The sequence below is a fragment of the Anarrhichthys ocellatus genome, unplaced genomic scaffold, assembly GCF_004355925.1.
Source record: "Anarrhichthys ocellatus isolate YVR2014 unplaced genomic scaffold, GSC_Weel_1.0 scaffold38, whole genome shotgun sequence".
Lineage (NCBI taxonomy): Eukaryota > Metazoa > Chordata > Actinopteri > Perciformes > Anarhichadidae > Anarrhichthys > Anarrhichthys ocellatus.
This window is the reverse complement of record NW_022280068.1, coordinates 1517417-1542254: the sequence shown is the minus strand read 5'-3', so window position 1 is coordinate 1542254 and position 24838 is coordinate 1517417. Positions and strand designations below refer to the sequence as shown.

Sequence of the window (24838 nt, the reverse complement as noted above, 5' to 3'; positions counted from 1 at the left end):
AAGGAACAATATTAACCATATCATAAAAACAATACCATAGAAAAATGAACACAGTTAACGCTACTGCTAATGTAAAAAAACAAAAGCACTTCACTTACCAAAGCTGCTGTTCACTTCAAGACAAAGTCCATGCTCCTTTCTTTGATTACAAAGAGTTTAATGACACGGTTGTACAGTAACGTTACATCGGTGCGGTTCAGTTTCAGCCAGAGGTCCTTCTCGATTCATGGACGCCAGTGATGACAGTTGTAATTCTTAAATATGTTTTAATGTGTTTGAAGGCTGAAAATGTCCGCTCGACAGAAGCGGTAGATATTGGGATTGTCACCGCCAAATATGCCAAAATGCTAAAAATGTAATGTCACGTAAAATCTTCTTGCATATCTTTAAACTTGCTAACTCTTACTACTACAAAGTTCTGCTAGCTCGCTTCACAACAGCCACGCTAGCCCACTGACCAATCAAGCCGCACGTTAATGCTGACATACTTGCAGGCCAGCTAGCAGGCTCTGACACGTCAAAGAATACGCCCAACGTGTCAAACTAAAGATCTGATTGGTTGAAGACTATGACAATCAACAATAAAAGTCCCCATTTACTTAAACTGCAAAGGGATTCACTTGTAACTCTGAAGGCCTCGGGCAGATTTCTTTACTTAGAGACAGCATAGGGCCGGAATCTGATTGGATAAAAGCTCTACTTAAAACAAGCTGCACTGGAAGTGCAACTAAGGAAGACAGTAGCTATGCAATGAGATAATAAGCTAATGGGAAAAAATATTTAAAATACATGTAGTGTATTTATGAAAAATGATAAAATAGCTATAACTTTGTGATTCTGTCTCGGCCAGCAGAGAAGGCCTTGCTGGCCCTGACGGCCCACCACTGAAGTAATGCATCAGTTATGTCATTCTGTCCTTGTCTAGAAAGTAAAAGAGCAGAGAGGAGTCAGTGTGCTGCAGAGGTATGGGCAGAGAGAGAATTTAAAAAGGCATACCTTTAACTGCTGCACCTGTCGAGCAGGTTGGATTGGATAAAGTTTGAGGGGGGAGGGGTCAACAGCACAATGACAGAAAGAAGGAAGTCAAAAGGAAATGAATGTGACAACTGGTGAGCAGACACTCACAGACACAATATAAGGAGAAAAGACTGTAGAGAAGGAGAAAGACTGAGAAAGTCTTGGAAATATGCTGCATCTGTTTACCACTGACATCTCCTCCTGAATCCCTTCAGTCCTTACAGAAGGTAAGGCCTGTCTAACTACGTCAGAAGCACTGTGGAACCTGTATGTCTCACATGTCTCTTATATTATGAAGTTCTCTTTTTTAATGTCTGGATATCATCAAGTCCAAGCTAATGGACTAAACAGAATCTGTGGTACATTTGCATAACTCCAAAACATTGTCTGTTGTCTCAAAGTAACTCCTGTATGTGAGATAACAGGAGTTACTTTGTAGGTATATAGTATTTGTGTACTGGTACTCAAAGCTCCAACATTAACACATGGACAACATGTTAAAAGATGTTAAAATGTTCAAGCTAACCACAGTGTTTGTTATGTGTCCAGCTAAAAGCCATTTTTTTGTGTTAGATCATTGCTCTATTGTTAGAAGTATGTGATTGTGAGTGTGTGAAAGAATGTGATAAGGTGGATAAGTGGAGACTGAAACTACTTCTTGTTCCTACGGAGGCTGAACACACTGTAGCTTTACAGTTTCACCATGCAGAACTCAACCCATGACTGACATCTCAATATGCAACAATGCACCGAGTGCTACTGTTGACAGGCGATGTAGAGCTGCGTTGTATAACCTCAAATTGTACCTGACACATGAGATCAAAGAGAAGCAAGTTTAAATACGTGTCTTAGATATGACAAGCCCTGGAGCAGCACCTCACATCTCTGATCACCAACTTCCATTCAGATCCAATTGAGTAAGTTCACAAAGGACAGGGAGTTGTGAAAATCATTCACCGTGAAGGTGTATAAGTAACCACACTTTTGAATGAAATGCTATATTCACTGTGTAAAGTTGAGCTGTAGATGTGTGGGGTGTTCAGTTTGGATAAAACTCTGCTAGAAGGGTCCCCCTGCATTCAGACGGACAGAGAGAAAATGTATACGTCCTCATCGGACCCTGTAAAACTGCTTGCAGGTATTCCTTAAAATGTTTGATTGTTACTTTAAAAATGTTAAATGTGCAACTTTTCCATAGAATCCAAACACATTTAAATTCAGAGCCTTTCAGAGTTCTGGACCAAGGTTGAACCTAACCTGATAATAAGACTTCCTTTCACTGAACTCTGTTCATGTTAGCCTGTTTGTGGTAGGTTTGATTGTTTTCATTATTTTGTTATGTATGCGTCATTTTTAGTCAACATGGGAGCTGTGGTAGAAAATGTGATTTGAGAGTTGTACAACTTATACAGCCACTCTGATCTCATTCACACTTGTGGCCATTTGACTCTCGCTATTTGTCATGAACGTAGCTAGGTGGCTATGTAGGCACCTGACGCCCAAAAAAATGGTAAATGGACTACCATGCGAGATGCCATCTGCCCATCAGGACTAAACTAGTTCACATTCACATCCATTCATACAGTTTGCAGGTTAAGTGTCATGCCCAAGGATACATCGACATAGACTGGAGGATCGAACTCCCAATCTTCCAATTGGACCCGCTCTACCATGAGCTAGATGTGTCTCACTCTAAACTCTAAATACTGGCACTATGTGTACTACAGCTGCTTGTGTGTGTGTGTGTGTGTGTGTGTATTCTAGTCCTCAGTAATAGAATGCTAAATGTTGGATCCCTTCTTCAGATCCGTACAGGCTTAGTTGTGAGTTAAATTAGGATTCATTTTGGGAGCAGATTAGTGTAAGGGTAGAAGTTAGGGGACAGATACAATAACAGGTAGCAGTACAAAGGTGTGTGTGTGTGTGTGTGTGTGTGTGTGTGTGTGTGTGTGTGTGTGTGTGTGTGTGTGTGTGTGTGTGTGTGTGTGTGTGTGTGTGTGCTTTCTACAGACACTGAGAGAGACAGACACAAAATTAAACTAACTTCTTACCAAGTGTATCCATGACTCAGCATTTATCTACTAAATAAACAGCTGGTTATGCAGACACTGCAGCTGACACCAACATGGCAAATAACAGGTGTTCCATAAGTCATTAAATCTTCCAAATCATTGCAAAGTTCAGTAGTAAAATGGTTGTGTAAAATAGTATAATAGTGACCGATTATGAAAGAATACTAAATAACCACTAAAATTAACAATTAAAGGGGTACTCATAGTGATTTAGTATGTCGAGCAAAATTATCTCAATGATATGTAAAATCAGGATGTAGGACGTAAGTTTCTCATTACTTTCTTCTTCCAACAACTGGAGAAAGTTGAATCATATTAACACCTGAAACCAGCTCGAGGTTTAGTATAGAACACTGATAACGACGCTACGTTAGAGCCATGTGGCTGTCTGAGGAAGATATAAACCCTCCTGCCAATCAGAATCAAGTACTCGCTCTTTGCCTGTGGTGAAGTAACATTTTGCTTTTATTTCAAAATGTTAGCAAAATATCTGAAAAACATTTATAACTTAATGGACAAATTGTTCCTGGACAACTGACTTTTGCTCTCAGCAGAGTTTCCTCTGCAGTTCTCCCCTCCAAAGTAGTTACAATTTAGTAACTGATGGTGTCCTTGAAAAAAGTATGACTGTGATGCTTCAGTCTTGGAAAAAAGAGACATAGTGGCATGTTATCTGTTGTGCGTTTATCCAGCCAATAATAAAGAATAAGGCTGACATTGTTCTGTATTTGTCTTATTGTCATGGCACTCAGACATAAGTCGAATTGTTCATACTAAAGATGTAAATCTTTAAAAATGGCTCACTAGTTTGTAGTTTAAATTATTTTAAAGGTCCAGTATTTTCCTAGAACAACTGGTCACTGTAGTTTTAAACAAATGGTATTCAAACAGGACAAAATAGTGCATTAGTGTGTGTGTTCATGGTAAAGAAAGAACATGTCAGCCAATGTAACAGTGAGGTTCACTGATGTGTTTTTAATATGGCTCACAGGAAGAAGAGATTTATCCGGCTTTAATCTACACACAGTACAGTGTTGGTTTTGGTCTGTTGTTGTCTGTAAGAAAAATATAGAATATCACCAGATTTATCTTCTAAGGAAGCAGTCTGGTACCTAATATTTCAAACAAAGAGAAGAGGAAGTGTGAATGACTTGCAGCTGTTTGTTGCCATGATGACCTCATGGTCAGCAGGCAGAGTCTAACTGGTCCAACCAAACCTGAATTTCCTGATCTTGCGAAACTACTCAATAGTATTGTTTGAATGTGTATGTGAGCATGGGTGTGTTTAAGTGCAGGAGGCACACACTCGTTCAGATAGACTGACGTTCTACCAGAGAGGAGTACAATGCTTCTAACAGTGCTGCTTCATGTGTTATTACACTCACTCCAACAATTGAAGCTGTTTATGGGTCAGGTTACAAGTAAAATTTGTTTTGGGTGAGGCCAAGGGTTCAAGTTAAGGATTAGCATTAAGTTAAATTCATCATCAAATTCCAATCACAGCATTGTAACTAAACCACCTCACTGTCTGATAATAGATCACTGTTTAGCCCACAGTGTGTTGAGTAACCATGCATTGATGGCTTGTAATATTCTGACGGTAAGAAAGAAGAACATTTAGCAGCTCCAAGGCTGGATGATATTCTAAACTTTCCTGAGCTGTATTTGCTCAAATAGAAAGTAAACAAACAACTAATGTTTTTCCACTGTTGATTCATAGTGGATTTAATGATATGATATGTATTTACTCCTACCCTTTGCATAGAGAGTATCATGGATAATAACTAATTAGCATGTCAGATTCCACTGGAGCTGAGAGAGGAAAGTCATTTGAGTGAACTGACTTTCCTTAATTTGATGAATCGTCCTCGAGCTGGGCTGTCAGACTAAACGGAGCGTGTGTTTGCTAAAAGGTCCAAGTGAGAAAGATGAAATATAAGCCTGTAAGTCCACATTGAGGGCTCATTTAGATGCAGGGACACTACACAGCAGTTTATACTGGTTTGACGCTGGATTGAAAAACTCTGCAAAGTTCCTCTGATGATGCATCACTGAATGATAATGCATCAGGATGTAGAGAAAGTAAGCAATTAAGAAAAAATATATTTTCTGCACTGAAATTAATGTGTTTTTTCCTGAAATATTCTGTAGTGGTGGTACTGTCAGTGATCGATTGTGTAATCAGCTGTTGCCTTAAATGTAAATAAGCAGATTGTGAGTCTAGACAGAAAGCCAGGCCTCTTCATGTGAGTACATCTGATTCCACTGTATTTCACATTACCATAGGAACCTGATTGAGTTGTTTTTTACAATGCCTGCAAGTAAAGAACATTTTCCTTTAATGCATCAGGTTTCATGATCACAACAATGAGCAGATGAAGATTGTATGTCTGTCATTAGGGTTTTAAATATCCTGAATTACGTATTTCTTTCGTATTTCTTTCATATTTCTTTCGTTTCTTTCATATTTCTTTCGTATTTCTTTCTATCACTCATACAGCTTCACATTGGATGACTATGGCGCTGCCTGCGGCCTTTCTTTCTGAAGACCAGTTCACCTGCTCGATCTGTCTTGAGGTGTTCAACAACCCAGTCTCAACACCATGCGGCCACAGCTTCTGCCAGGCCTGCATCTCCTACTACTGGGATGGAGGAGGAGGCGCCAAATTCTACCAGTGTCCCCTCTGCAAGGAGTCCTTCCGCAAGCGGCCAGAGCTCCATATCAACCGAACTCTGAAGGAAATCACTGAACAGTTCAAGGAGATGGCCAATGCTGGAGAGCCAATGGATGGAAGAGAAGGAGGAGTGGAGGATCCAAATTCACATCATCACCACCTGGCCCTGTCTCCACCCCAGAGGCCAGGAGAGATGCCAGAGACCATCTTTACTGAAATGATGACTCTTTTTCAGCAGCTGCCGACTCCTGGGTTTCCTCCCTCCTACCCCAATGACCCTCAACCCCAAAGCCCCAACAGTGAGCCCCTCGACCCGCCTCCACCCTACTCACCTCCCCACAGGTGACAAACTACATTCCTTAGACTACATTGAAATGGGTTTGACTTGTCTTTAACGCTCCACAGAAAAGGCTATTACTACAATAGTAATGGTTGGTGAGTAATTGTCGTATAATAGTGCCACAAATTAACCTCGCTTTGTTTTAAAAAACCTGACATATTGATGGTATGTTGTTGGGTGTGCTAAATTAACAGGAAACATGCTGAGACAAAGAAAAGTGTAATCTGGGAGCAAGACTTGCTAGGGGACCTTTAAGGCAGTATTCAAGGATTCAAAGATAATTTATTGTCATTCACACGCAAGGACCACACCATGAAATAGAAGCGTGTAACAGATTTATTGAAGGTAAACGTGATTGAGATGCGAGGCTTGAACTTCGTGTAGCTCATCCGGTTAGCCGAATGAGTTGTGGGGAGCTTCGATAGGGAATCCGCCGTAGCACCCGGGCACGCCGAACCCCCTCAGGACCCTACGTAGAGGAGAGGAGGAGAGAGAAAGAGAGAGGAGGAGAGAAAACAGAGAGGGAGGGAGGGATACCGAATACAAGAGCGGACCAGGAGGAGCGGGTTAGGCGGGTATTTATGGATATGCAGGAAGTGGTAGGGTTGAGGAGTAGTCCTGCTCCCGAAATTCCTGGAGTCAGGTGGTGCTAGAGGTCCTAGGATCATAAAATGTGTAGAAGTAGAAGGTCAAGGAGTAAACAACAGAGTTTGAAGGCTCACTATCCCTGGCAGAGGTCTCTGAGGTAATCTTCAGCGGCAAGGCGACGGGTGTGGATGACATTTTCCCATAATAGTATAATAGGGCTGCAACTGACAATTATTTGCATTATTGATAAATCCGAAAATGAATTTGATTTAATTTAATCCCCCTTTCAGGGGAGCAGTGTGGCAGCAGGCGTGACCTCTGTGAGAGGTCTCCTATCTAAACGAATCTCCCAGAGATTGTCAGGCTTGTGATAACAGCAGGTTTATTTCACATCTGCATCTATGACAAAGTCTAAAAGAGCACATGGTCATCCCTTGTGGACAAACAGCACATGTTCTGTCTGGAAAGACGGCATCATGTTAATATTAGCTTGCTATGCTGGCAATAACACACATGAAACAAATGGTTTCTTGAACCTATTATTTAATCTAAGATAAATGATATCCAACCATATCAATCTAGTGCCATTGTTATGTGTATTTTTCAGAGAGACTACCAAGTAGCAAATCTTCCATCGCTTTCATCCTCCATAATTCTTTCCTATTGCTACTCAGGTACAAATTTACAACAGCAGATGGCATAGTTGTCCCATTTCTCAACTTACACAGGTACATAGACCCAGCACAGTAGGGGTATTAAGAATTAGTCCAACCCGATTTGTCAAGTCTTGCCTATATCATTAATCCCCCTAAAGCTTTAGGTATCTATAGAAGAAAATAAAAACAACAGTATTATTGAACAAGATTTTACCGAGATATACCTTACCATCCCTTAGCTGTTGTTTAAGAATAATGGACAACTCTGTTTCATTAAAGGCACTGTTTCATCCTTTCATTGCTTTTCATTGTTGTAAATAGAACTTTGGGTCGAGTGTTGTCCACAGACAGAAGAGAGACGGCAGGCCGGCGAATGGACAGTCAATCGGAGAGAGAGATCCAAGCTACAAACGGCTGTTATTCTTTGATTTTGAAATAGCCATGTTGTTAATTATGAATGATACTCTGTTTTATGATCACATTCTCCCATCATTGTGACTATTTGACTGTGAGATTGGCAGTTGAATCAGGTTCCTTAATTGAATCGTAAAATCGTCGACTGTGGGGGGGTCACTCCTAGAACAGTACACTGGCAGCTTAAATACACCGCCATGATTAAAAGGGTGTGTGGGAAATGAGTTGCACTGAGATGTGATGTGATGTGCCCGATAGCGATGTGCTTCACTACGATGCGACAAGATGTTATATCTTTCTCATTTAGCGAATGGATAGTTAGCTATCTAATGTTAGCTTGCTAATTACACCACGTTTTCATGCTAACATTACACTGGTTACAGAAAATGAGCAGAACATTTTTGCATTTTTTTAAATTATGAAATTATGGTTGGACTTCATCTCAGACATGGAGGTGAAGTTATGCTTAAACAGTAAAATTATCCAATTAGGTACTGATTCAATTTCCACGTCTTTGGCTGAATGTTAAGACGTAGGTACACTCTGAGCGGTCCCGGTGACTCCTCCCCCAATGTGCCTCTGTGTCCCATCCACCCGAGAGGTCTCGAGTTCTTCTGTCGTACTGATAACACCTGCGTCTGCTGCAACTGTGTGGAGACAGGAGACCACCGAGGACACAACGTCATCCCTGCCAAGAGAGAGTGGCACAACAAGAAGGTATTGGTTTCAGTTAGGGAGCGTTGTCTAACTGGGGACAAAAATGATGTTTTTACAGTAATTGCATTATGGGAAGAGTGATTGACCGTTATTTTCAAGATTGTTCTAAAAGATTGTTTTATTGAGGTTGTATTAAAGATTAAAACCTTTGTGACTTTGGCAACATCTAATACAATCCAAAAACAGTTTACAGCCATTGTAAGTCTAATTTCTAGAAGTTTGTGCATCCCACTCACTTGTGTTAGGGTACGGTGCATCTGGCATAGAACATGTGACCGGCCTGGGACAAGACTGGTGATTAGTCATAGACAGTAATGCTATACTCCTGAGTAAAGGTGTGCTTGCTCTCTTCTCCAGTCCCAGGTAGGTATTGTAGAGCTGGAGCTGAAGAATCTCATCTGTGTGAGAGAGAGCAAAGTGGAGGAGATACACAACTCCTTACGAGAAATACAGGTGAGTTTTTAAGAAATAGCAGAATTGGCACCAGACTGTCCGTCCTGACAACTGGAGAGGAGCTCACTCATTCAGAGCAGATGTATTTAAAGAAACAGATCAAGTTTAAGTCCAGATTTATCATGGAGTGTGAGAGGTGTACAGGTGCTGCCTGATCAGACTACCATAATGCATTAAATATAGCAATGTGGGCCTACTTTATGTTTCTGTTAAAACCTTTTGAAAGTTTAAACCGAACAAACTATCACTTTTTACCAACTTGCATCTATTTAGGATATTTATCTACAGATATTTCTCATTTTCTCAAAGAGAGATGTTAAATGATTGAAATAAAGTGTCAGATTGGGACCTACAGATCTTTACCAGTATGCGACATGTGCTGTAATTAATATTGAGCAAACTGGCAGAGGTGGAGCTATACAATTCGGGATCCTAATAACAGTTCACTCACCCCCCCCCCCCCCCCCCCCCCCCCCCAAGCACTCTTTATCAGCGGTTTCCAGTCAATATCCTCCCCACAGTTTGCTCATGGGCTTAAAGAAGTAGCTGATTTGACAAACTCCCAATGAGTGTCTTTAAACAACTCACATCTATTGCTCTTCATCGTTTATAGGCTGCTGCTGAGAGAGAGACGGATGGAACTGTTTGCATGTTTTCCAAGCTGATTTCCAGTTTGAAGCGCTGCCAAGCTGAAGTCTTGGAGGTAAATAACACCGATATAGAGAGAATCTCTGGACAAAAACTCAACGTCTTTTCTGTTTTCACTGAAATAAAAGTAGGCAAGTCCTCTGCTTATTAACGGAGGAGGAGCATTATGCGGTATAAGCTGCTAAGCTCCATGGCATCTGTTACCCCCAGGTGGTAGAGATGACTCGGCGTGCGGTTGAGCACAGAGCTCAGGGCCTGCTGAGGGAGCTGGAGGAGGAGATCGCTGAGCTAAAGAAGAGGAGTACATCACTGAGCCAGCTGGCTCTGTCTGAAGACTACGTACTGTTTCTCAGGGTACCAAGATAACACAAAAAATGCATTAATAAATAAGCAGGTGTCAACTAGTTATGCATTCAATAATTAATCCACTAGTTCATTTTAGATGTAGTCATTAAATCCAGAAATGTCTTGGCAGCAGTGGTTATGGGAGTGTGAAGAATCTGAGGTACCTTTTCCACTGAAGGAACTTTTCCAAGAACCCGGGACCTTCTGTTGAAACTCCCATCCTGTTAATAAGCTCTTGGAGGTGGTCAGACTGCTACAATATGGTACCAACAACCATAACACCGTAACTAGCATAAACACCACTGGAATATTTTTACGTAGCATTATGTCTCAAGTGTAAGAGCCTCAACAACATTATGTAAGAATTGTAAAGTCAACATTGACTTTTGGTCTCACACGGGACACAAACAGGAGTCCCCTGGGTGAAAGTCCTGTGTTTTTTTGACGCATCCCTCCCATTTGCACTGAGGGGACTTCCCCTCTTGGTATACCCATCATTATCACATTTCATTTTCATGCCACGTAACTTTCAATAACGGTCACTTGATAAACTACATTACTTGCTCTGACCCAATGCAAAAACGTTGACGTTCAGCTTATCCGTGGTTTGCAGAAACATAACATTTCCTGGCAACTGGGCTGCTAAAATATTTCTGTTTCTATTATTTGTTCGTATTGTTTTCAGTTTTATAGACCTTCCACACTGAGGTGTGTTATCTTTCTGTAATAGGGTCTCTCGGAACCCTGTATCCTCTGCTAGGGTTTTTATTAGACCACTTTAAGTTTGCCAAGACAAAATATCCATGGTTCACTCTTACTCTCTGTTATCAGGTCTCAACAAATGCCTGTCTACTGGCTCCCAATAGTATGTGTTACACTGTTAACATGGAGGACCCAGTGAATGATCCACCAGCTGATAGAGGGATTTTGAGATAATGTTAACCGATGCGGATGTATTTCTATAAGCCTGTGGAAGCCACATGTGTTGTTGACATTTCTTCTACCTGCAGAGGTTCCCTGCCCTGTCCACCCCTCCACAAGCTAAGGACTGGTCCAGTGTCTCTGTAGGGTCTCAGCTGACCTCAGGGGTGATTCTCAGGACTGTCAATCAAATGATGGAGCGCTTTGGAGAAGAGATGCAGAAACTGCCCAAAGCCTGTAAGTCTTCATTCAGACCAAGAGTAGTCAAGTAAAGATGTTGAATTTAAGGGAAACATTTGATTAAAAAAGACCAAGACCATGGGTGGATTCTCCTTCATTTTTTACTGCGGAGCTTAGAACCAAATGGACCAACTGTACCGTAGCAGTACCTTCATGTTTCCCACTGTGGTAAAAGACAACAAATATCCTATATATTTTTGTTTTAATATGTCTCATTCGGATTCGGAGCTTAGATCATATTAATTTAAGGCTGAACTGGACAAGATCCAAACAGTAGTGCAAAATAAATGTTCTTTTCCCTAATCTACAGGCCAGCAATCCTTGTTGGACCAGTCCGTACCCAGGCCCAACCCAAGTAAGATTCTGATGAGCTAACAGCACAACATGTTATTTAGTTCAACCTTTTTCTGATGCTTTTAAATTCAACAAATCAATGAGAAAGTGTCAAAATAAATAATACAATGATTTATGAATATATTCTCTTTTCTTTGCAGAGATTAGGAGGGTACAAGAATATGCAGGTCAGGGTTAAAAAATCATTTCTGCTTTTATGTCATTTTCACTCATGGAGTGTTATTTTCATTGGTAGTTTAATCATCAACCATCTCTCTCAATCTGTCAGACGATATCACTTTAGACGCCAACACAGCCCACCAACGTCTCATCATCTCAGCAGATGGGAGGCAGGTGCACTGTGGAGATCGCAATCAGTCGGTGCCCGACAACCCGGAGCGCTTTGACCGGGTGGTGTGTGTGCTCGCCCGCCAGGGCTTCAACTCAGGACGGCATTACTGGGAGGTAGGTGGGACACAATGTGAAGCTGTGTACGTGTCCATGGCGGTCGTCCACAAAGGACCCATGTGCGGCACCTCACCAACCACAAAGCTTAATTTTGAGTCAGCAAGCTATTTTACATATATACATATTGCTAAAAAAAGCATTTGTTGTGTGCATACGGGCACATGCACACATTAATCCAAAAATGCTTAGTGAAAATAGTTGTGTTTGGAGAGTACTTGATCCAATTTATATAGTTTTTTGTGAACTATTCCTTTAATGAATTATTAACACATGTATGGAATGCGTAAATTAATTAGTTTTTACTTAAGACCTTAAGTATTAAATGTATTATCAATCGGAGGCGGTACTTTGAACTCCTGCTTTATACAACTTATTCCTGTTTACATCCAGCCTGGTAGGACACACCTATCCATTACCACAATGTTAGTCGGTCATCTGCACTGGTCCAGTCCAGCAGATGACGACAACGTGACGAAAATTAGTGGTCAACAGCAAGATGGCTAAACTGTAGGCTGTAAACATTTCACATTGCACTAACTATCACAGAAGCTTTATGCCTCAGTAAGCAGAATATGACACCATCAGTGTTTTTATGAAAACCAGGAATGAGTTAACTTTCAGCATTTACTTTTTATGGAGTGAAACTGAATAATTGAGCATGTACAGTGCTCCTTCACATTTGATTGGACTGCTAAAAGTGGGCGGGCTTAGCATGTAGCATGATAAGGAGCTACAGAGGACTGTGGCTCCACACACTCCTTTGTTATTGGTTGAAATTGGTTGGTACCAGCTTACATAAGCACACGTCATATTTTGTTTTACAGGAAGAAAAGCTGATTCAAATTTTGATTTAAAAATACGAAGAAATTGATTTTTTGTAATTTATTTTGCATATATTGTTAAATAGGTGCACAATATAACGGAGAATGTGATTTTAAAGGGTGAAAATTCCATCTCAACTTTAAGGAACCCATTTTCTATCATTTAGAAAACTGACGACCTCTTACTAAGTGACATATGTTATGGATATTTAATATTATATTCAATGCATGAAAATAAGAGTATAGAACAACTGTTAAAATGTACAAATAATGATGTATTTTGAGCTGATAACTAGGAAAACAGAAATGAGTGAACTTTCAGCATTTATATTGAATTCAAATGTTATAATTGAAATAAACAATAAACAATAAACAGAATTTTTCTGCTTAGTGAGAAAAGAGACAGTTAGATGAAGCAGCTGAGCTGATGGAGAGAGTGTTTGCTAACTGTCTTCTGTAGTTGGAGTCTAAGCTTAGTGCACCAAGCTGGACGACAACACAACTTGAGTGTAAACAGAAGCCCTCAGTGCCTGTAGTCCCACCTAGATAACTAACCATGCTGGTGAGTTCCTCTGCAAGTGTTACGATGACACAGCTAGGGTTCTCTGAGTTCTTCCCCATCGAGGCTTAAAAAATCATACCAAAACCTTTGGGAAATTTTCGAGCACATGCTCATCCTCATCTATTGGGTTGGTAAATCAGAAGGGAAGGCCAGGTTCACAATGTGAACGTGTTCTCATCTACTGTCGGACTGAGACTGAGGAAATGCCATCCTTCCATCTGATGTCCAGATTTAAAGTAATTATAAAAGCAAGGAATCTCTGTCTGTCTGTCTGTGTGTCTGTCTGTGTGTCTGTGTGCGTATCTGTCTGTCTATGTGTCTGTCTGTCTGTGTGTCTGTCTGTCTGTGTGTCTGTCTGTGTGTCTGTGTGTCTGTCCTTCGCATATCCACAACCGCTCATCTGATCCACTTCATACTTGATGGGTGTATTCTTGGGGACCCCGTGTAGTGCTTTGGCAAATCTAGTGCAATTTTGACACATGACACGTTTAATATGACAACACTTTGAATAAACAAGCACTCAGCGCTCTGTGTGGCAGTGGGGGCGGAGCTTCAGGGCTCTGCAGGATCTACAGCAATTAGACAGCAGCTCATTGACTGCAGTTCACTTTTGCTGTTGGATGCTTGATGTACTTGCTGAACTCCCTGAAATCAACAAGCACAAGCAGATAGCCTACACTAACAGAGCCACTCCAACTAAAGTAGTGTAAATGTTTGCCGTACTAACATTTACCGCCAGCCAAATACCTCCACTCATTAAATTCATGCTCTACTTTATAACCACGGTGGTTATGTCAAAGCAAGGGACTATTTGGACATTGAGTTTATTTCACCGGTGGTTCTGAGTAGCCTCGACTTTAACACAACTAGGTCATGGCAGGTGTATTGCCGAGGACACACGGAAGCACAGTGTTGAGTGTGAAGTTGTTTGTATGAGAAGTGCTCCAGAAAGCTGTCAGCAGTAACACCACAGGCCAAACATTCAGTTCTGACCATGCATGTTTTGAACGGGCACTGCACTAGTTTCATTGCAATTTAACATTGAACTCACACTGGTGGAAAGTCTGCACTCCACCAGTAAGCTGTACCTCACTGTCCTCTTCTAGGTGGAGGTGGGAGCAAAGACTGACTGGGACCTGGGAGTGGCAAGTCGGTCCGTCAATCGGAAGGGCAAAGTCAAGGTAAGCCCCGCCCATGGCTACTGGTTCCTCAGCCTGCGGGATCGTACTGAGTACGCCTTCCGAACAGAATCCTCAACCAACCTGACAGTCAGCCTCAGACCCTCCCGGATTGGAATCTATGTGGATTATGATAAAGGACTGGTGTCCTTCTACAACGTGGAGGCCAGATTGCTCATTTATACATTCACAGATCATTTTTCTGACACCATCCATGCGTTCTTCAGCCCCTGTACCAATAAATCAGGACGGAACGAGGCTCCACTGATCATTTGTCCTGTTGCAAAGACAGAATGAAATGAGCCAACAAGTTAAGGACATCTTCACTAATGAGCCTCCACATGCGTCTGTGTATGTTGGAAGAAGACTAAGATGCACAAGCATACCTCTGGAACAGATGTGATCACATCTGCATTCATTCCTTCATTGCAATAGAGCAGTGGTTCCCAACCTTTTTTCTGTAAAGTCCCAGTGAAACAGAATATTTGAGCTATGTACAGTTACAAGAGGCATTGAAATAGAATCTTTCACATGTGATTGGACTGCTACAAAGTGGGCAGGCTTAGCATGTAGCATGATAAGGAGCTACAGAGGACTGTGGCTCCACACACACCTCCTTCGTCACTAAAGTTGCAGATTGATTGATGGATGTCATGATGTTATTGGTTGAAATTGGTTGGTACCAGCTTACATAATCACACGACATATTTTGTTTTTGGAAGAAAAGCTGATTCAAATTTTGATTTAAAAATATGAAGAAATTGATTTTTTTGCATATATTTTTAAATAGGTGCACAATATGATGGGGAACGTGATCTAAAAGGGTGAAAATTTCATTTCTACTTTCAGGGACCCCTTTTCTTTCATTGATTAAACTAACCCCTGACTAAGTGACATTTTTTATTGATATTTAATATGATATTTAATACAATAAGAGTATAGCACAGTATACTTTACAATTAAGGATGAATTTTGAGCACATCATTTCCTGTGAATGTTGCATCAAAGATGAGTTTTCATTTGTATTAGCTGAAGTCTGCAGATAGGCAATATTTCTGTTCCAACCTTCAGATTCTTCAGGTTTGGCCCTATTTAGTCCGGAGAAAGAATTCAGACACACTGGAGTAGAGACTCTCTGCTGAAACCCAGGGCAACAGGAAAATGCTTTCAGGCTGAGTGAAAGCATGCGCTGTGAGGCTCCAAATCTTATGACACACTAGAAATCAAAAACATTTGATGAAGGTTCAAAGCTACTAGTCGCATGTTCACAGCATATCATACATGGCCACAGATAGCATGTTTACACCATGGATGTTTTTTGAAAACAGAATAGAATTAAAGATGGAACCCATTTATCCAAATTAACACGTACGCCAAAAATGTTTTCAGGCTTCCTCTGGCGTCCATGTTTTTGGGCCCATAGAGCACAGGTACTAGAATCCCTCTACGGCCCAGCTGGAAGTTACATTGCACATGAATTTGATGCATTAATTTCATCTAAATAAGTTGCTGAGTAATATTATGCAAGTGAAACACTTTCGGTGGTAAGCTAAATATATAGTTTATAAACCAGACAAGAATCAAATCCGTCCAAATACGATTCCCTCATTGTAAGCAATTATGAGAAAAGGGATGTTAAAGCTAAGAGTTAATCAGGTTTCCTGTGCTAACATTGGGGCAGTGATGTTGGTTGTACCACTGCTCTGGTCTAACATGGATATTACACAGTAAACTATGCATCATGACTTTATACTTTTTATAATATTTCTGTCCAAGTTGGTATTCGATTAAAAAACATTTAAGGCAGTGAATGTGTATCTATTTTTACATATCTGACGTCAGAAAAATTGTTGAGACCACAAGAAGCATCAGAAGATATAAGAGGCACCTATGGCAGATACATTTACTAAATGAAACAGAAAAGGGCATGAGCTTGTACAGTACACATGTGAGAGGATACTTTATTGACATCAAGTGAACAAGCGGTATTGTCTTGATGGGCACAAGTGCAAAATGACACAAACATATGGTGACAGGTCACAGTCAGAGCACCACATACAGCAGCACTTCCACCATCAACAATGTCTAAACAAACAGGAAATGTCTTCGCACTTGTCATGTTTGGTCGTTAATGTGTCTTTAGATCAGAAGCATTGGAGCTCCATTCTAACACTTCCAGTAAACATTCATGTTGAGTAACAGGCCACTGGTGTTACTATGAAGCTACTAGCCTTAGCTAAGCTTTGCTAAACGGCCACTTGGGTTGAACAATTTGAGGGAAAAAATATTGTGATTTAAATTGCAATTATTGTCAATAAAAACTTCAACTTCTCGGGCCAAATAAACTAGTGACATAAACAAAAACTGATCTTACCTTTAGTAATTATGATGTAGTAGTACACTGCTAATGTGGTACTGGTATAATTGACTTATTTTTTTAATATAATCGTCAATGTTCAAAGGTGATGTCATATTCATTGATAACTTAGTTATCTACCTTAGTCCAAGAGCAATCAGACCAAGGACCCTAATGATACTATTGACAGCTCTGTTCTCTCTCTGCTTGAGCTAACGTCGCTGTTAGATTTGTAGACTGACGGGTCAAACTACTAAACAGACATAAATCCTGGAGGTTTAGACTCAGAGCTTTAATGGTGAACAGCTTTTAAGTACATCATAGTTTGGAGCTGAGCAGCCTCTGACTAGTACAATCAGCCGCTAATGGGCTAGCTGCTAACTGCTCATCTGAAAACTATGTGATGCAATTAGCTACATTTTGTGGGGACAGTTGTCATTGTAGGTTGCTAAGGTATATTTAGTAGGTTCCATATTTATTAGGTCATGTCTTCTAGTCTAAATAAATGTCACTACTTGTGATTAAAAAATACACTCTTTCCAGTTAAAACAGGAAATGACTCAACATGTTTGCACCTCCAGTTCCCTCGTCCTCCTTTAGCTTAGTGGTGGAGACGTGAAGTCATGTGACCGTGTTGTAGTTCCTTTATAGCCTAACGTTAGCTTTTTATGTCTGCTGATTGTATTCATGCTTCAAAAATCATAAAAGTGGTGCACATTTATGAAAATTATCCTGCTGAACAAAACCTGTAAGTATCGTAAACACTTTTTCAGAACTTCGTTATTTGGTCGGGGCAGTTGAATTGGTTACACTTTGTGACATACAGTATTAATCATGCAAATAAAGGGGAAAACTGCAATCTTGTTTACTGTTACAGCATTAATAGTATATTTAAAACACCTCAAACATGATATATTATTGTAATATTTGATGTAAGCTGTCATAATACACATGAAGAAGGCTATGCTGATGTCAACAGAAAAGATGCTTAAGGCAAATAAATGTTTTTTGACTGAACAGAAAATGTAAAGTACTCTTAGGTATAAAATATAATATAATAATAAAATATACCAGTAATGGCATTTCCTGCCCAGAGATAAACTGTTTGTCTTTTCTGTTCTACAACACAATCAGTCAAGTCTTTGGATAATACTTTCTGCTTATTAAGCTGACTCATTCTACTAGTATCGTGCTGTTTAACGTTATACTATACATATTATATTTTACATGTTACATTTCCAGCCACAGTTAAAATACATACAACAGACAGTGTAGTTCTATGGAAATCTTTTCATCTATGGCTACTTAGAAGTACAGGAATAACATACCATCATGTCACCTGATAGCACAGGGTGGACTGGTTATCAAGGAAGCTGCTGAACAGTCAAGTGCCTCTTATTGCAAACAGTGCCATGTTGCCACAGTGCACTTGAACAAGTGTCGTCACCAAAGTCGAATCAATTCTCCTTCTACAATGACATTAGTATTTGTGCAATAATGAGGTGCAGTAAGAGGTGGACGCCATGGGAAACAGAGTGTCATCCTGCACAAACCCTGCTAACTACATCTTGTAGATTTGAGCTAACTCTATATTGAGATTTGACTTATTATGCATTTCATGCTTACTGGCTGCAGGTAGTCAACATAAGAGAATACCTCAGACATGTGAGTGACTCCAGGCCAGCTGGCTCTTTGAAGCCTTCAAGTCTCTAACAGAGAAATGACTGCCTTTGATCAGCAACACTCGTGAAACCACCACTGACATTTTGATGAACGGGGACATTATGAGAACATCTGAGTTTTTCTTGGTTGGGCTGCTTTTCTTTTCAGTTACTTTACAGTCTATTGCCGTATGTGTGGCTCTGATCATTACTTTTACTTTTCCAAGCTGTGGCTTGATGTGTGTGTGTGTGTGTGTGTGTGTGTGTGTGTGTGTGTGTGTGTGTGCGCTGGCTCCTGTTGAGTGCTGGTCGCTGTACCTCCACCAACAGAGGCTCCTGGCTATCTGAACTGATAAAGGCCCATCCAGAGCTGCAGACTGGTATTCAACCTGTTTTTGTGGAAGAGCCTCATCATCAAGCACATATTTTATGTGACACTGTTTTTGACAGGTTCTCATTTTCTGACAAATATTTAGAAATGCCACAATAGCAAAACATAGCATCACAGACCCATTATTTCTTATAAAGTCCAATGAAGTGGTTTCAAATTTGGTGTTGGGCCCTGACCCAGACTCTGAATAACGCTGTGGTAGACACATGTACATTATGTGTGTGTATCATTTTTATCATATCCTCTCACGGTCGCTGCTGTCCTTTCTGTGGGTGTGTTTCTGAGCATCCAGACACCTCACCCCCTCCAGCAGCATGGGAGTCCCGTGATGTGGGTCTGTACAGAGGGAGAGAAAGGGATGAGGGCAATGGGAGAGTTTGTGTTCACTCCTGGTATTACAGTCTTTGTCCGTTTCTTTCTGTATCAGGACACTACTGGGTGCATTATGGAGCTTAGAGCATGGCCACTTACCAGAGAAAACATTTCAATCTTAGTTTTTTTGGGATGTCAGGTCTCACTTAACTTACTGATGTCTCTGTTCCATTAGTGTCCTAGTAAACCATGACAGTGTGACAGTGAGCCAGCATGCACAACACCAGGACCCTGAAACTGAAGCAGCTAAACTGAATTCAGTCATCATTCATTTTATTTTTGACACCTGTGCTTTTCGTACTGTAACATGTCAAAATGTCCTCTGTGAAACGGACCTATCACTCTGCTCCCTCCAGCACATCAACCTCCTCCTTATGTGTTGGACTCAGTGTTCGTATATGTGTGTATTAGTTCCTAAATCCTCAACAGAAACTTCTCAGAAAATCAAACTCAGTGTGTGTGTGTGCGTGTGTGTGTGTGTGCGTGTGTGTGCGCGTGCTAGCACATACCGATGACCTTGGCCTGGAATCTGACCTTCAGACTGCTGCCTTTTCTCCCTCTGGTTACCAGAGTGATCTCCTCCTGCAGCACCCCCTCCTGGTGAGTCCTGTACTCACACGTTACCTTTACTCCTCCTTTAATAAGAGAGGGAGAGGATTCATCACCATATACATTTACTTACACTGTTCAGTTGCGTCCCATCAAGGAAAGACATAAGGGTAGGATGAGAGACGCACGTTGTATTTTCTACTGGTGCTTCAGATGCACTTTGAAACCGTATTTATCTGTGCAGGATATTGCTCCCTCAGCTCTGCATCAAAACAGTTTCTTCTGAACTGCATGGTACATATTTGATGCACAGACTTCATTGAGTCTCTTAGGCATCTTCAGATATAATTAAATATATATATATATATATATATATATATATATATATTCTACATTCGACACATATTGAACAACTACAGTCTCTTGATGTGTTGACAGTGTGCCAGTGGCTCAGACTCATTGGATATGTTTTTGCTGATGAAAGAAGTCCATATGAAGACAGCCAGATTTAAGGCCTTTACACAGTGCAGGCCTGACGAATAAACCACACAAATAACACAAAATACTTGGCTGCAAAAAAGTCTGCCTTGAAAGGAGTACTAAAGTGTGCCGGACTACAGAGTCTGCCTGTTGTTGTACACTATGGTGTGTTTTGAATACGTCCATTTCACAAAACGTGATTGGTTGATGCCTTTACTTGCAGTGCGAAAGCTCCCAAAAAAATTCCAAAGCTTTTTTCAGTGCGTATATAGAGTATACTACATATATATATAAAGCATGATGATGGTAACAATAGTTTGAAAATTGATATTGACGTGGGAAATAATGGCACAAAAAACCACACTCAGTGTGTGAAGACTATTCACACACTTACTAGTGGAGCAGTCGGGCTCGGCAAGGGTGCAGGATTTCAGCTGTCTATAGCACCTCCTGAGGATGCTTGCTGGAGGGAGCAGTAGGTACCTTACAGTGTCCTATAAACCCACAATGCATCTGGACCACACCCTCAGCTGAATAGTAAATGGACTGTACTTGTATAGCGCCGACGACTCAAAGAGCTTTGAGAGAATTGTAGTTCACCCATTCACACTCATTCATACACTGATGACCGATGACAGGAGCTACCATGCCACCTGCCTACAGCTACGTGAGCAAACCTCATATTTTTCCAAGATTAAGGCCGTCATTATTCACGTGGTCATGTATTCTTTCTTGTTATAATTCAAATTTGTAGAATATGTTTGAAGACAGTTGTTTCCCACAATGCACTGTAATATCTAGTGAATATTGATACTCGTACCGATACTGTGTAGTGAAATACCAATGAGGGAAAAGTAGTTAATTCAAGAGTCTACAGCCATGTGAGCAGCTCTGTACATGGACACAGCGGTGCTTTGAGCTAAATGCTACTGTAAGCATGCCAACATGCTCACAATAAGAAATCAGCTTGTCAACATTCTCTGGTCTCTATGTACAAATATTTTATATGATCTCAGTTATCTCAAACCTAGTTTGCCCCATCTGTATCGGCTGACATACAGCGATACAGCTGTATCTGCAATAAGCTAAGCTAGATCAGCCTCAGCAGTTTATCTATCACCAAAGTCAGCAGGCTTCATCCTCCTCTTCCTCCTCCTCTGTATACTCTACCCATCTGATAGTTGTTGAGATATTTCAGTTTGGACAAAAGTGTTGGACTCACTGGCCGACACTGCCACAAAGGGACTACAAAGATCCTGGGTAAAAGAGAGGCATGTGTCAGAGCATCTTTGCTAAACTGACAGCAGTGCTGCACTTTCACACTAAGCCACCAGCTCCACCCAGGCTCCATATTTTTGCTTAGCTCTGCATTTTCTGTCTCCAGTAACTGATAAGCTGGTTGTGAGCCATCCGAAATCATTGGCCTAATTAGAATACAGGCAACCATTGATCACGTCAGTAATCTAACTGTAAACCTGCATGTGTTTCTAAAGAGAAAGGCGAGTCTGGAACCCCAGAGGTCAGCTCTAACTCCCCTATGTGTTTGTGGATCTGAGTGTGTTGTAATTAGAACCGCTACTAATGCACAGGCTCTTGGTTACTGCCTGATGACGACAGAGTTTTAACGTCTGAATAATCCTGAAGAGAGGCAGGAAGATAGACAGCACAATGAGCCAATCAGCACGCTGCACACAGCCAGTCTGGCAAGCCATCATGACCAAAGGCAGAAAACCAAACTGGTGTAGACTTCCACACCACAACCAACCATTCACTCATCCATTCATGCATGGTCTCGAAGATCACAACCGTCACACATTGAGACTCTCTGATCTTCACAGATTCTGTCTCCTTAAGAAAGGCGGTACACTGTTCTGTATGCCTGGACTTACCCTCCACTGTGGAGTTAATACGATGGACCCGCAGGTTGGGGAACCTCCGAGTTGGAGAGGAGGAAGGGAGACAAGAGAGCTCTTTGCCCAGAGTGGGGACATCTGGGACGGTGAAGACAACCTCATAGCAGTGGTGGCACTTCAGGAAACCAGCCTGGAGAGAGAAACGACGGAGTAGAGTAAAGAGTAAAATAGAATGTTTAAAGGGCTAACATGCTGGAAACAGCTGTCTGCTGTGGATGAAAACAACACTCTGAGAGCGCCGACAGTGACCCAACAGTGAAGTTGCAGCCGGAAAGCTACACAATGAGCTGAAGCTACAAAAGCTGTGTAAAGCGGCCCCTCTCACACTGTCACATTACTTTGACGTGCCTTGAAACAGCCCCTCTGGTTCCATGTTCTCACACCCTCACACATGGACACACCTTGACCAAGTAGCTGCCATCCTTCTCTAGGATAGCAACGAGAGTGCAGAGGTTTGACTCGTCGTCTCTCCGTGTTGGAGAGCCGGGGGGCTCGTTGTCGTCAGGGAAACGCACCCCACAGGCCTTGGAGGTGGAGCCTGGTGATGGGGTGGAAATACAGGGTTTAAATCGTCTAGCAACCAAGGCAGGAAGAATTATGATGATGTGATTAAGAATAATGGCTAAATACGAGGACCTATCTGCAAGAAAGCAAAAACAGCATTGTGTATTTAAAAAAAACTGAAGATGCAAACAGAGATGAAGGAGAGTAGATTTGAGTCAACAGAAACATCTCAATAAATGAATCTTTGAATTATCTCCCCCACTCACATTATAAGTGATCTGAGAAAGTGTTGCTCTGTAGTATGCTACTATAAGGAGCTGCACAGTAAACTGTTGCCCCGTGTTGTAAGTCTAATAAAGGGAGGCTAGAGGGTGTGTTACATCATCAAACACACAGATGCAATGCTTTGAGGACAAAGTGATCAACCTGTGACTTCTGACTCTGTTGTGGTGGTGCAGTCTGGTCGTACTCTGGACAACAATCTACACAAAGTCTAAAGTAATGACAAAGTGAAACAGAAATGAAGGAAGGGAGCCATCATTCTACAGCTCCGCTGCTTATTTCTGTGTATTATCACTGACATAACCTTTTTCCACTGTTTCCTGTGGATCCCTGCATACGATGTCTCAAGTACACCAGCTAGGCTTCCAGATGTCAAATAACTGTATGAAGGCCAAACTACAGCCAGTCAACTGTAGCATTCACACACACACACACACACACACACACACACACACACACACACACACAGTGTCAAACCTACCTTTTCTTCCTGTTGCCATGGTAATGCGGTTAGGAATTGGGAAGTGTCAGACAATGCCTGAGAGATGTCATCACTGACCTCCAGAGTATGAGGACAGACAAAGACAAGAGAGGACAACAGAGAGAGAGACGGTGCCATGCCTGTGAGGTCTGACAGTTCACAGTAAAAACTCATGTTTACAATGTTTACTGAGGTAATAAATCCAGAGAGAAGTAGAGTCATTTTCTCATAGACTTCTATACAACCAGAGGAGTCGCCCCCTGATGGACAGTAGAGAGAATGCAGCTTTAGGACAAGAAGCATCGGCTTCATTTTACAGAATCGGAGGTCAGGAAAGTGAAAGAGCATCACTTGCTCATTGCCGCACTGAAGGTGTCCTAAAGCAAGTCCTAACTGCTCATTGGTCAACAGATCAGACTATGGTTGTTTTTGACAAGTTTTTTAAATCAAAAATCAAATGATGTCTTTATGAGGTGAAATCTTTAAAGTTGCAATGCAGTAGTGCAGCTTTAAGCTTCTAGTCCGTGGGTGACTAAGATAGTGAGGAACTGTAATAAGAAAGACAGACATCTTATTTTGTGAATAGCATATGGGATGAAATGCCATTTAGATCCTGCAATAATGCATTCTTTATCAAGTTTAAATTGTTTTCATATAATGGTACTTCTCGCTCCAAAAGGTATTTGTGAACATTTTATGTCAATACAAATCACTAACAGCTTTTCTTAGCCAGAACAAGTCTCTTTGTAATCAGATGTTTCTCTCTCATCATGTGGCTTTAAAGTATACAGTGTCTCTATACATAGTACCGACTGCAGCTACTGAGAAGAAAACAAACTAATATGTTCTCCTTACATTTGTGATTGTTTTAACCATTATGAAAAGAAATGACGTGAACACTCCTGATTCACTTGGACCAAAGTAAGGGGCCTGGGCCTCAAACATAGTCCCTTCACAGTCTACAGTGAAGCGAGGAGGACGTCTCCTTCATGGCTACACCTCTGCTCACAACGCACGAGCATCCCTCCTTCTCAACTGTACGTGACGTGTTTGAGCACATCGTACTTAAGGCGTGGTCGCATAATGTTAGAATGAGCCATACTGCACGCACTGGCAACAATATGAAAGTGTCTCGACCGGTCAAAGCACAGACACACGAGCATCTCTCAAAGGCGCAGTGAAATGAGATCAATCATATGACCAATACGTACCGCTGAGTTCGATGTGCCGGACGTTGGAGGAGCCTCTCTACATGAATACATTCATCTATTCATAAAACCATGGGGACACGCTGTCTGTCCCCTCACAGCACCGACATCTGTCCCGCTGAAGCGCTGCCACAATGAAGGCTACTGCGTTGACCAGACAGAGAGAGGCTCACACGTCTTTCATTTGCGCGGG

At 41.3% G+C, this 24838-nt stretch overlaps 2 protein-coding genes across 3 annotated transcripts; one reads left to right on the top strand and one right to left on the bottom strand.

The window, feature by feature from the left end:
• Positions 1-1105: 1105 nt before the first annotated feature.
• On the top strand, positions 1106-15049 carry LOC116394211 (E3 ubiquitin-protein ligase TRIM21-like). The gene is made up of 11 exons (XM_031867129.1): positions 1106-1244; positions 5590-6106; positions 8293-8479; positions 8837-8932; positions 9546-9635; positions 9791-9934; positions 10936-11083; positions 11397-11441; positions 11581-11607; positions 11709-11884; positions 14377-15049. The coding sequence occupies exons 2-11, from the start codon at positions 5601-5603 to the stop codon at positions 14743-14745; spliced, it is 1788 nt and encodes a 595-aa protein (XP_031722989.1). The 5' UTR covers positions 1106-1244; positions 5590-5600; the 3' UTR covers positions 14746-15049.
• A 1327-nt stretch (positions 15050-16376) lies between these two features.
• Positions 16377-24838, bottom strand: adisspa (adipose secreted signaling protein a). 2 transcript variants are annotated; one of them, XM_031867133.1, is made up of 6 exons: positions 24649-24838; positions 23438-23510; positions 22572-22708; positions 22147-22300; positions 19738-19863; positions 16377-19192 (listed from the first exon to the last, which is right to left on the bottom strand). In XM_031867133.1, the coding sequence occupies exons 2-6, from the start codon at positions 23454-23456 to the stop codon at positions 19092-19094; spliced, it is 537 nt and encodes a 178-aa protein (XP_031722993.1). In that variant the 5' UTR covers positions 23457-23510; positions 24649-24838; the 3' UTR covers positions 16377-19091. The 2 variants fall into 2 exon arrangements, with proteins under 2 accessions (XP_031722993.1, XP_031722992.1); XM_031867132.1 differs by lacking the exon at positions 24649-24838 and having other exon boundaries at positions 23438-24642.